The sequence below is a fragment of the Sinocyclocheilus grahami genome, unplaced genomic scaffold (genome assembly GCF_001515645.1).
Source record: "Sinocyclocheilus grahami isolate Dianchi unplaced genomic scaffold, SAMN03320097.WGS_v1.1 scaffold639.1, whole genome shotgun sequence".
NCBI lineage: Eukaryota > Metazoa > Chordata > Actinopteri > Cypriniformes > Cyprinidae > Sinocyclocheilus > Sinocyclocheilus grahami.
Window position 1 is genome coordinate 229,603 of NW_015505818.1, and position 13,973 is coordinate 243,575.

The window sequence follows — 13,973 nt, forward strand, 5'->3', positions numbered from 1 at the left end:
GGGGTTGGGTTTAGCCTGTCGCTATGGCAACAACAGTTTCTCGGCTCTGTCCACCCACGTGGTGCTCGCCGTGTGATTGTTGGCCTCTTCCCATACCCCCCCATTCATAGCCACACGGTTTCAGGCCGGTCTCTGAATGAGACTCCTGCAGGACTTGAGGGACAGTTGTAGCCTAGATTAGAGTGACTTTTCTGGCTCGTACGCTCAACTGCTGCCAGCGTCTCTGGTGTTATACGGGCCACTCGTGCTGGGCTGTAGCCCGAGGTGCCGCCATATCCTACATCCCAAACTGCTCTCCTATTTCCACTGTTCTTGGAGTAATTATTGGGCCTGAGAATTGGCAAGTGGTTATGGGATGCTGTTCAGCCCAGATTCTGTGAGTTTTCCCTGATTAATTTGACTCTGAAATGATGATCGTTAAAGAGGACGAACATTGTTGGTGTCAGAACAGTGTCAGAGTTTTGAGATCCAAACAATGGCATGTTACTGAACTACAAACTAAAATTCATATATTCACTACTGAATATATTATTTGCACTACCATGGTCAGTAAGTTTTTGTTAATGTCTTTGAAATATGTTTTTTTTTGTTTGTTTGCTTGCCAAGGCTACATTTATTTGATCAAAAATACAGAAAAACAGTAATACTGTGAAATATTACAATTTAAAATAACTGTGTTCTATAAATGTAATTTATTCCTGTGACATTTAAGCTGAATTTTCTTGTCTTCAGTGTCATAAGATCCTTCAGATATCATTTTAATATGCTGATTTGCTGCTCAAGAAACATTTCTTATTATCAATGCTAAAAACAGTTGATTAATATTTTTATTAGAGATGCACCGATCGATAGGCCAGGGATCGGAATCGGCCGATTTTCCTCATGATCGGCCCGGATCGGTGATCGGCCGGTCAGTCTCATTTCTTTCCGATTTCGAGCCGATCCGTTTTGTTTCCGGCGGCACAGGCAATAACGTCAGCTGCGCATTCTCGCTCTCTTCTCTCCGACGACCCCTTCTCTCTCACACACGTCTCATTCGCTCCGGTTAAATAGTGCTTGTATTGTGCATTATTTTAGTCATTCCCGCAGGTTTCACGCTTATATCAAACGTGCGCACACCAACACTGATCTATATTAGTGGAGCACACAAACCACGCTCAGTCTCAAACAGCTTGTGAGCCACAAATACCAAAATTAGTGGCTAACTGCGCTAAAACGTTCAAATACATAAATTATGTAAAAATGCCAGTTTTGGCGAGTATCCAGTTAAACACAGTCAGTTTTGAAACGTTAAATAGTTGAGAAAGAGAACGCATGTTGTGTAACAGTATATTTGGTCCGTGGATAAACTCTAAAAGGGACCGCAGTCCAATATTTATGCTGCTGTCTGTCATGTTAATCAAAGAACAAAAGACAAAGAAAATCATTTTCTGCTCTTGACTGAATACATTTTATAACTTTAATGGTAAGCATTAATCTGTATTAAATTTTTTACAATGAAGACTACAGAAATTAAAGTAATCAAATGTAAAATAACACTGGATGTGTTATTTTACATTTGATTACTTTAATTTCTGTAGTATTTCTTAACTGAATAAAAACTTACTTAACCTGAAAAACTTAGCTCTCTTTATTCTATTGCATTTATTTGTGCTGTTGTTTGCCATTTTTTTTATTTGTTCTTATTTTATTACTGACTTTTTACTTGTTTTTTTATTAAAATAAAACTTTGCGTTGAAGAAAAGTGGATTTTTGTTTGTATATGCTGTCAATTATAGTTCTTAGAAAGAAAATCGGAATCGGCAAAAATCGGTATCGGCAGATCACACTAACAAAAAATCGGAAATCAGAATCGGCCAAGAAAATTGCAATCGGTGCATATCTCATTTTTATGAAAACTGTGATGCATATTTTTTAGGATTCTTTGATGAATGGAAAGTTCAAAAGAACAGCATTTATTTGAAATCAAAATTTTTTGTAGCATCATAAATGTCTTTACTGTCACTTTTGATCATAATTTAATACATCCTTGCTGAATAAATGTAATCATTTCTCACACACACACAAACGTATATTAAGTTCAGAAATATATTTGTAAATATTAAATCATTAATTTCGGTCATAAGGGAAAAATAAAGTAACTCGAGAAAACCAAATGTGCAGTCTATGCACTGCTCTGGATGCTTCCAGTGTAGACAGCTTTTGTTACAGTGGGAGTGACAGTTTTATGCTATCTAGTGTTGTTTAGAGTCAGTTGATCCATACTGAGTCATTGTTTTGGAACTTAATATTGTTAGTATTCTCGCCCATTGACCTCTGACATAAGCAGTTTTTGGTTCTGGTTTAAGACCAGGATTTAGCTATTTGTTTTCAGCCTGTATGGCTTCAGAAGACTGGAGGTTTAGGACACAAGTTATATGAACTACTTTTATGGTGCTGTGTAAGTGTAATTCACCATCACTATGGTGAGTAGATTTACTAAATTGACAAGTCATGTATCTGCTTCCATTGAACTTGTTTTTTTTGCTCTGTCATAGCGGTACTTTTCTTTAACCCATAAAAAGTACAAACATAATCTTTCCCTCCCTAGTTCTCCTCCAACAGAGCCGGTTGTCCAGTCGATGGGTCCTGTGTTTGGTTTTGTAAGGGAGCTGAAGCCGAAGCGTGACCGCAGGCCTGCACCGTACCGGCTGGAGACTATAATAGCTGCCCCCCTATTTCTAGGTCGCTTCAAAAAATAGCATAGAGAAACATTTGAGTTATGAATATGCCTAATACTGGATGAGGAGGAGGGCCGGCTGTTCAGAGGAGCTAAACGACTGATTTAAGAGGAGCGGCTGTCTGTCCTCGTATACAAAGCAGAATGAGAGAGCGAGCGAGAGGACGGAGATAACGGCAGCCGGCTGCTGGAAGGATGGAGTGTATGTTGGGGGGTGTTGTAATCTTGTGACAGGGTCACGAGAAATAAATCAGACGTTTTAAATTATTCTGTTTCTTTTCCTCTGCTCGTCTGGAAAGGGTTTGGAGGAGGATCCACTTGCTTCATGAATGAATGAGTGCGTTTAGAGCTCAGTCGGAGGAAACGGCATATTTAATTTGATGTGAATGAAAGCAGCGCTGCGAGAGACAGAAGTACAGGCCGTTCAGTGTCATACTGGCCTGAGGTCACGTCTAAAATCGCCACGCTTTAAGTCAACGATTAGTCTGTGACAGAAAGCCACTGATCAAAGCCTATCTATCTATCTCTCTATCATGTTTTTTTTTACCATGGTTTTCGGTTCAATTCAGTTGGGTTCCCATAGCTTGGCACATCATAGTGTTTTTTTGCAATTTAAAATGGGATTTTTTAAACACATTACCAAAAAATGTCTGTCTACTGAGAAGTATTATTTTTTCCTATTTTTATGCAAAATAGGGTGGATTGGCCATTATTGAGTGCTATAAACACATGTAATGTCTGTTTCATTCATACTGGAAGCCAGAAGGCACCCTTACGCAGAAACTCCACGTGTGCATCACAGAAGTAATAGAACTGATGACACTCCAGGAAATCCCTAATATGAACAAAGGCATCCAGCTATCACTGAATAAAAAGAAGATGCGTTTTGAATGATGAAACATAAAGACAATAAAGACTCAACTGCGACAATCTATAGTTTATCTGTGTTCTTCAAGCCATCTCGGCTATTTTCATAATATTTATGTACATTTATAATCCATTGCTAATCGACGTAGCCTTTATTACAGTATAGAATATATTTTCAGCTTCATTCTGTTATAAGAATCCACCTTAGATCACAAACGGAAGTCATTTCAAACACTGGACTGATGTTGTGGAGTAAAAACATGTTCTGTTTTGTTCTACAACAGGTTTAGAAACGCTTGTCATTACAAGGGAAGTTTTGTTTTTGTTTTTTTTTCTGTCAAATATGGTGTCTACTAGTTTTATTCATGCTATATTAAAATGAAGTTTGGGATCAGCACTAAGCACTCATTTGTATTGTTCCCGAAAATCTAGCGATTGATAGATTGCCAAAGGAGTGGCTCAGATATACTGCAAGAACTTTTTTCAGGCAGGTAGCCAACTGATTGACTAAAAAACGTAAATGTGATGTGCCAAATTTCACATTATACTGCAGCAAGTGTTTTTTCAGATTCTTCCTACTGTAGCAACTCATTCCCGAGAGATCCAGCACCGAGAGATGCTGGTGCGTGTAGCATTTCTGTGACCGAAACTGAACTATACCAAACTAACTATACTATAGCATACAAAGGGGAGGCATTGTTACTATAGCAACCACATGACTGGCACTTTGAACTATGAATGCAGATTGTTTTTCCTTTAAAGCATTGCAAATATTTGTTATCAAACTTTCATTCACACATTCATAGAGGTATAGAAGAGTTTGTGCAACAATGCCGGATGTTTGTCTTTTTTAAGATTTCCCATTTCATTGAAAGCATTGTGAAACATGAGTCTGTTTGGGTTAAAGGTGTGTGCGGAGTGAGGAATTGCCCTTTATCTTTACCCATTGTTTTGATTTCTCTTGAGATTTAATGGATCTCAGTAATGGAATCTAACTGAATGAGACAATTATTGACTTGTAATAATGTAGATAGAAGCTTTGATGAGGAATGCTAATCTTATTGAGATCTCTGACTTTTGATTGCAGACCTTGGTATTTTGGCAGATCTGAGCACAGTTTGAGACATTGTTAAGATCTCTTCTGAAACTCTAGAGGAGACACGTAAGATTACTGGGGTCTCTTTTCACAGGTTAAACATCTTAGAAGCAGGAGACTTCAGCAAAAGTCTCCATTTAATCTCATTACTGTCTTGGAGAAACAAGTTTGGATTTATTTTTCTGTCTTTTGGGGGTTGTTGGACATTGCTGAGATGTTCAGAGATGAGAGTGAGTCACATACTCATTAGATACTTTTGAGAGCTACAACAGATCTATTCAACATCAGACATTTCTAGAAAATTCCCTGCTACCTGAAATGAATCATGGGTCATTAGAGCCCAATCTCATCTATCTCTTCCCCAAATAGGCTTTGGGGTTTGTTTTGATGGACATCCTATAATAAGCCAGGAGTCTCTTGGCATTAATGCATCCCTATATTTGGATGAGATGTTTTTTTGTGATCGGGAAAATCCCCTTTTCACATGCTTTCAGGACATTTCCTGGTTGTGCGAGCAACAAAACCATCTTTTCTGCTTTTGTGCAAAGATGCAATTAGAAACATCGTGGCGTGTTGCTCGGTTGAAACATAAAACAATTAGGCCATGATGCTTGTTTTGCGGGTTGCATATGAGTTTTGTTCGATGCACAGATACTATAATTTGATGCAGTTGGATTTGCATCTGTTTAGCATGGGAAGGAAACACAGTTTGACCTGCTTGATATGAAGCTCATTGACTCTCCAGAGATTCAGCCTTGTCATAACATAATCAGCACTGACCCATTAAAAACCAGCTTGGGTTGAACTCTTCATTTTGCTTTGGAACAGCAATGTACACTTTTATCTTCTTTCTTGGTTAAACCTTGGGTGTTGCCACTTCAGTTGTCTAATGCATCACGTCTTAGGCCATGTCCACACGTACACGGGTATTTTTATAAACACAGTTTTTCCTTCTTCCGTTTTTAAAAAAATCTCCGTCCACATGAAAACACAAACGCATGCTATGAAGCACTGTCAAGAGCATGCCTAACCAACAGGTGGCGATATAATCTCAACCGTAAAGCCATGTTGGCCAATCAGAAGCCTGAAAAAGTCTCCAGTAGGCGGAGATAACAGCGCAGGCTCCGACGTCACAAGCCAAAAACTCTGGTTTCGTTGTCTACACGATGACACTGCAACCGGAGTTTTTGAAAATCTTCACCCTGGCAGGCGTTTTCAAAAATGTTCGGTTTCAGTGTCCTGGTGCTGCATTTACGTGTGGACGAACGGCCATCAATTTTGGCCATATCGTCCAGCCTTACGTTCGTGTGGACAGGGCCTTAGGCTTATCTTATAGGTTATTTTAAAAAAATAAAAATTGGCCAACAAAAATTGGCTTTTGATTGGCCAACATGGCTTTACGGTTGAGATTATATCGCCACCTGTTGGTTAGGCATGCTCTCATTTTTTTTCTTAGTGTGAAAAACATTTAAAAAATCTAAACAACCTTTTTTCTCTATAAAGAACCTTTTGTGGAATGAAAAGGTTTTTTGGACATTGAAGGTACCTTATGGAACCATAGATGCCAGTAAAGAACCTTTATTTTTAAGAGTAGATAGGAGCAGTCAACTTGAAATTAAAATTGACTCTGTCTACCTTCTTCATACATGTTTTGTTTATTGTGCTTTTTTAAGTGATTCATGCTATTTTAAAGGACTTCCTGCCTCTTTTCTCATTGAATACCCTTTTGCATTTAGAAATGTTGCAGAATTAAAATGTGAGCATCATTTCATGTTGACTGATGATATTACGCAGCGCCTGAAAATAAGCTAACATAACCAACGTGACCACCTGCTTGCACAGGGAGCGTGCTGGGGACTATTTTCAGGCGCTGCGTAATATTATTGCGCCTGCTGCACCCATGGTACAGCAGCAAAGTTCCTTGATTATTACGCCGGAATGAGAGTATAGTTCCTAGCCATATCGGCCTAGAAAATCACAACTTTTCATTTTCCGTCAGTCTTAGTACACGATGTAACTACAGAAGAGGCAAGTTTTAAATAGGAAAAATATAGAAACTCTTTGGTCATTTTTGAGCGAGATGCTAACGGTCTAATCAGATTCAATGATCTATGCTAAGCTACAGCTAAAAGTGCTACCGCCAGACCCGGAGATCGGCTGAATGGATTTGAAAACGGTAAAACTCAACTGTTTAACTCTAGGGGAGTTGGAAAATGAGCCTATTTTCAAAAATACTGGAGGGTTCCTTTAAATATTTAATCCTTTTTTTTTTTTTGATTGTTTTTATTTGAAAATTATTTAGTGTTGCTTGCTGCACATGAAAAAAATTATATTGCAGTTATTTTGTTGATTATTAAAATTGAATGAAAAAACACATATTGCTGCTGCTGACACCAACTCTCAACCAATAAACTCTCTTTATTATTATCAGGTTTAACTTAAAATGAAGACATAAATATATTACTGTTGTAAATTACAGTTGAACTGTAAAATAATCAAATAAATTTGATAATTATAAACAATTAATTGACACTAAAATTTACCAATATTTATGTCTTAAATTCTTCATTTTCAGTCATTCAAACCTTCATGCTTTTATTTTGGCTGAATATTGGTCAAATTCAGTACATTTCTGTCCACAGAAATGTTGGAGATTATGGAAATGTGTAAATAAAGTGAACCTAATTCACATTGGATTCCTAAAATGCATGTTAAACTCATGTTGCATACAAAGATGAAGCATTTACTGTGAATTGAGACACTTATATTAAGTTATATACTTATATTGTGATTTCCATTTCATTTTGATTTATTGTGTTGCCCCATCCAGTTCCTGTACGAACCCCCAAGGGTTCGCAGACACCCATTTGGGAAATGCTGATTTAACCAAAGAGAGCACAAAACAAACTAAGTGTGCTGGTCACAAATAAAACAATTAAAACAAATCCCATAAACTTAAACTGAAGTGAGCCATGCCGTTTTTCTGTCTGAAAATGGATCAGCAGCTAACATCGCACAGGCACGTATTTGCTCTCATTAATTAGAAGTGGCTCTTTTCCCTCAATTGAATGATTTAGAGTTTTTGTTGTTGTTTAATTAAATCATTTCCAAGTGTCCTGATTTGCTCCCACACTGTGACCAAACCACACATGTGAACAGATGATCATAAATGAAGGATGCTGTACCGATGGTCTTGATCGTAGATCAAGAGTTTGAACATAAACCTGACCTCTGACCCTTCCCTCTGCTCTAGGTACGGGTGAGAGCGGCAAGAGTACGTTCATCAAACAGATGCGTATCATCCATGGCACCGGATACACAGACGAGGACAAACGCGGATTCACCAAACTGGTGTACCAGAACATCTTCACCTCCATGCAGTCCATGATCCGCGCCACTGAAAACCTGAAAATTGGCTTCAAGTACGAGCAGAACAAGGTGAGAATGATTCATGTTGAGTATTTTAAGTTAGACATGGTGAAACTGATGAAAACATGTCTAGGTCATGTTTCACACCTAAATCAAAAGGAATCATAAAGGAAGTTGAAGCCTGATAGGTAATTTAAAAAAATTTAGCATTCCATCACTTGCTCAGCAATGGATGCTCTGCAGTGAATGGGTGCCGTCAGAAGGAGAGTCCAAACAGCTGATAAAAACATCACAATAATCCACACCACTCCAGTGCATCAGTTAATGACTTGTGAATCCAAAAGCTGCGTGTTTGTAAGAAACACATCCATCATTAATTTGATGTGAGAGGACAACAGGGGATGGACTTTTTTACTGGAGGAAGTGTTTTTGGACTCAGTTTTTAGCTGGAAGCAACAATCCGAAGTTAAAAACGTCTTGATGAACTTGTTTCTTACGGACACGCAACTTTTTTCTTCACAAGATTGTGAAGTGATGGCCTGATGGACTGGAGTGGTGTGGATTATTGTGATGTTTTTATCAGCTGTTTGGACTCTCATTCTGACGGCACCCATTCACTGCAGAGCATCCATTGGTGAGCAAGTGATGCAATGCTACATTCCTTCAAATCTGTTCTGATGAAGAAACAAACTCATCTACATTTTTAAAAAGTCTAAAATGATGTCTACATTTTAGCTGCTGTAACTGGTTGCCATTGCTTCTAACCAATCATTTTAACCATGAATTGGTTTTCACCATTCATAATTTTGCTTTGGTGTGGCAAATGAAAAAAGTACAAATATTCCATGTGGTCTCACTATTAATGAGACATCACGCATAAGAGAAGCTCTGTAATAAATACAGAAGGATCAGAGCATGTTTAAAATAGGTTAGATTGAGTATTGCACATCTGCACTGCTGTATATTATCAATAGTTTCCTCCATTGCTTTTGTCTTAAACTGTTCATCTGCTCTGGGCTGCAGGCAAACGCCATGCTGGTGAAGGAGGTGGACATTGAGAAGGTGTCGTCATTCGACCAGCCCTACATTAGTGCCATTAAGATGCTGTGGACAGATCCAGGCATTCAAGAGGCCTACGACAGACGCCGAGAGTACCAGCTGTCAGACTCCACGAAATAGTGAGTAAATCTATCATCTTTTTATTGAATAGAGTATGATTATTTATAGTGTTTTTAAACAGTCAAATTCTCTAACAATTTTATATATATATATATATATACTGTATATTCACACTGTTGTGCATGCTTACAATCTACATGAAATGACCCCATTTACTTTCCTAATATGTGTTCCTGGTGATATTGTGAATGATAAATGTTGCATGTTATTTCATTGTAAAACATTTCTGGAATTTTTTTTTATTGTTAACTCATCCTCGCGTCATTCCAAACCCGTATGACTTTATTTCTTTTTGTGGAACACTAAAGGGGATTTTTTTTCCCCCCATGCAATTACAACGAATGAGAACTGAGGCTTTCCGGCTTGCAAACGTTTGATTTGACTCTTGTACTCTAGTCGTCTGATAGCTGTGTGTGGGGAACGGACTGAAATTTGAGCTTGTAATCACTCAAATTCAGACTGAATTTGCAAGGTGAATCAACTGATTCTTTGAAAAAATACTCAATCGCACAACGCTATTTCTCATTAACTCTGAACGAGAACAATTTTCAGTGAATAACTCACACAACGCTATCATGTGACTTCAGAAGATTTACAATATAGCACATGAGTCATATAGACTAATTTTATGATGCAGTTGTGTCCTGTTTAGAGCGTGAAAGCTCGTGTTCCTATTCATTGTAAAGGACAAATACAATTCTTAAAAAATTCTCCTCCGCTGTTCCACGAAAGAAAGAAAAGTCATACAGATATGAAACGACAGGAGGGCAAGTAAACGAATTGTCATTTTTGGATATACTATTTCTTTCATGCTAACCAATACCCAAGATGTTATTAAATCTGGAAAATGAAGGGGGAAAAATCCATTTCTGTTTAAAAAGAACACGCCTTTTAGCTTGTGCAACACATACAAATCAGTTCATGTCTCAAAGACTGTGTTTTATTGTTTCAAAGTTTTCTTTTTGTCAGTGGGTTTGTGTCCATGTCTCTCTGATGATCTCATTGAAGAGTTTGGCGGCAGTCAATCTTGTCCTATTTCTTTTACTGGACCAATATAATATAAAGGCAGTGCGAATTTCGCCGCATTAATACACACAGATGTATGAAGCCTGGAGTCGGTTCAAGAATCATTGGCATCATGTGAATCACACCCCCTGCTGGTTTGTTGGGGTAATACAGGTCACGTCGGTACAGTAGGAGTATCTGGGTGAACATATTGACACAAATTCAACTAATACAATTAGAAATGTATAATCTATTTAATAAATTAACTATTTATATAAATGTATAATTAATCTGTGTCGACAGCAGTGACAAGCTACAGAATTTTACTAAATATCTTGCTACAAAATCTAAAGGTATTGAAATGAATTCAGCACTACATATGAGAAGATGGGATGTTCTACAAAAGCATTTGCTTATTGATTTGGTTGATGACTGCGGAATATATTGTAGTTTAATTGGTAAAACAACGGTCAGGGATGCATATGGACACATCTCATTTAAAGTATTCATTTTTCAGATTTTGACAGCATTTGCTAAATTAAAAATGCAACATAATGAGGTCATGTGACAACATTGTAGCCAGACTACTGCTTTGCATGCTATTAAACATAGTATGCAATGTACAGTATGCATGTCGCATGTTAAATTCAGCAGATGCAATTGAGGAATAATTATGTTGTTTTGTTTGTGCAATAAAAATGTAACGTAAAAAAAATCACTAACATTCATTTCTTTATTCTAGGAAGATTTTTAATTTTACAGGGTTTAATTGCATGAAAGTAATGTCACAATGCAAAAGCATCTTAATATTCTTTATCCAGAATATCATTTCTCATTTCTATTGATTCTGGATAAGTTGTTGGTAGTTTTCATGGTGTTTTCCTTCTCATTCGACATTCAATTCAAATAAGACAATAAAGAGATTTATCCTTACTTACAGCATACTATTTCAGAAATAATAGAGAGTATGCATTGTGCATTCTGAAAATAAGATAGGCCTACCTTAGTTTGATCAGACACACAGAACATTTGTCTTCCCTATTTAGCCTTTGTGTTTTTTCAGATTGTCTCACAAGACAGCATAATGAGCATCCTCTGAGATCTGCGGACGGGAGACGACGTCTGACTCTCGAGAATTCTGCTGGAAACATTCTTTACCAAACCTCCAGCCTGTGATATATAAAGGGGTTAATGATGTTTTCATCTCTTTCTGTAGCTATCTATCTGATCTGGATCGTATCGCCGTGCCCTCCTACCTTCCCACCCAGCAGGATGTTCTGAGGGTTCGAATCCCGACTACTGGGATTATTGAATACCCGTTCGACCTTCAGAGCATCATTTTCAGGTAGAGGACACAGACCAATTATTCATCAGCTTCCGTTTGAAATTTAGGAACTTTGCACTGAATGTAGGTTAGCATTGAGAATAGATCCATGGAGGAGAGTTATTAATATTTTCCCAAGCTGAAGACGACTTTCTAGTGTGTGACCTACAAAGATGCAGTCACACCCCACATCAGTCAAAGTTGTCTTCGCTGCACTTCTGTTGATTATTTTTTATTTGTCTTTGTTGAGCCATCAAAACCCACAAAACAGTTTCTAATTCCACGCTGACATGGGCGGAAGCACAAATTTTGGGGTCGGTTTGAGTTTTTTTTTATGATTTTGAAAGAAATGCTCACCAAGGCTGCATTTATTTGAACAAAAATACAGTAAAAACTAATATTTTGAAATATTATTACTAATTAAAATAAGTGTTTTCTATTTGAATATATTTTAATAATGTAATTTATTCTTGTGGTGCAATCCTTAATTTTTCAGCATCATTACTCCAGACTTCAGTGTCACATAATCCTTCAGAAATCATTCTAATATACTGGTTTATCTTCTAAGATGATTTGATTTGCTTTTGAATTTTTTTTTTATTATCAGTGTTGAAAGCAGTTGGGCTAATAATTTTAATATTTAATATTTTATTGAAAACCTTTTTTCCCAGTATCTTTTGATGTATTGAAAGTTCAAAAGAACAGCATTTATTTTTTTGTAACATTAAAAATGACTACTGTAAGTTTTGATCACTTGAATGCATCTTTGCTTGGTAAAAGTATTCATTTCCTTTGAACTGTAGTGAGCGCAGGGACATAGAAATCCCTTGCTTATTGAAAGACGTTCATTATATTTTAAAGAGGTCACAGTTTAAGTGATTCCAAGCAGAAGCCTGTGTCATCCGGTCGCTGTGGTTAAACGAATGTACAAGTGGTAAATGGTAATCCCACCATGGTTAGCATTTACCAACTTCCGCCTTTTAGCAAATCAGATTTCTAGATGATGTTTGAAACTTTTTATTGGTAGCACTTTGTGTTATTGCCTGCTTAGGATGAATTACTTTGGTGTAGTCCTCATTTGTAAGTCGCTTTGGATAAAAGCATCTGCTAAATGAATGAATAATCAGTGCGGGTGAACATCATATAATGTAAGGTTAATATTCATGACCCAAGGGCGTGGCCTATGTAGACAAAACTAGCTAAAAAATATCAATAAAAATAAGGGTTTACAAAAGAATGAAAACTTACCTAGAACTACAAATGTGAACCAAAGTAAACTTTAAAAAGGAGTGTGTGTTTTTTTCAGAACTATAGAATAATAGGAATGCACCGAAATGAAAATTCTTGGCTGAAACCGAACAAAATTAAACACTGGGCCGAATACCGAATACCGTACACAGAGTTTTTTTCCCCATGTATTTTGCCAAAAAAAATTTTCACCTTTACATACATTAAAAAGCCAAAATGTGCTTTTTACTGTTTTGTCTTGCTTTTCAAAGAAAAAAATTAAATTACAAAACAACAATTAAAAAAATATTTAACACTGAACATTTTTAACATTCTAGCAGACACTATACCAATAAAGCACAATTTAACTTAAAATTAATAAGTTAGTAAAATAGTCATTTTTGGCCATCAGACCCCCTTCTTGAATCAGGCATGTATTAATTTTTTTTTGCTGTAGTCTGAAGAGACTTCTTTTAAAACATTAGAAAATATTACAGATCCTAATTTGAACACTATGTGTGAATGTTATAATACATTTATTAAAACAGAGTTGTTGTAATGTTTATAATTATTATTGTCTTACTTTTTATTTTATTTTACAGAACAACAGTAAAATTACAATACTAACATTTATGAATGTTGATAAGAATTCTTGCTTTTTCTCAACTTTTATTCTGACGGAAACGCGCAGGAAGACCTCAATGCTTATTTTTGTTGACAACAGATTTATAAATGAGTCTCATTACAAATACGTCGTACGTATCGCATTGTCACGTGCCTTGTACAAATTCATAAAAATATGACTGAGCAACTGCCGAGTAACACTGTTTTAGCGCAGATTTTCCTCGTGCTTTGGACTTTGAACCCTGGTTAACAAGCAGATCCGCTGCAAGTTCGTGCAGCGCTGTCAGAATGCAATGCGCGCGTGTATTAGAAAACATGACATTTTACAGTTTATTTACTAACTTAACTGTTTAAGGCCATTTGGCGATTTCAATCATCATACAGTAAATCAGCAACAATCACCCCTTCCTCTTCTCATTGAAGACATGCGATGCAGTCCTAAACAGTCTCTCGCTGTCGGTGCTTGTAATGATTTTTGCGTCTTTCTCAGACAGTTTAAATCAGGGGTGCCCAAACTCGGTCCTGGAGGGCCGGTGTCCTGCAGAGTTTAGCTCCAACCCCAA

At 37.0% G+C, this 13,973-nt stretch overlaps 1 protein-coding gene across 2 annotated transcripts in view; it reads left to right on the forward strand.

Annotated features, from left to right (window-relative positions):
- The window catches only part of LOC107558284 (guanine nucleotide-binding protein subunit alpha-11), a 36,665-nt gene that overhangs the window by 16,106 nt on the left and 6,586 nt on the right, over positions 1–13,973 (forward strand). For both annotated transcript variants that reach the window (XM_016241917.1, XM_016241918.1), the window contains exons 2-4: positions 7,936–8,120; positions 9,075–9,229; positions 11,452–11,580. In XM_016241917.1, the coding sequence (XP_016097403.1) occupies positions 7,936–8,120; positions 9,075–9,229; positions 11,452–11,580 (469 nt within the window). The remainder of the gene's footprint in view (positions 1–7,935; positions 8,121–9,074; positions 9,230–11,451; positions 11,581–13,973) is intronic.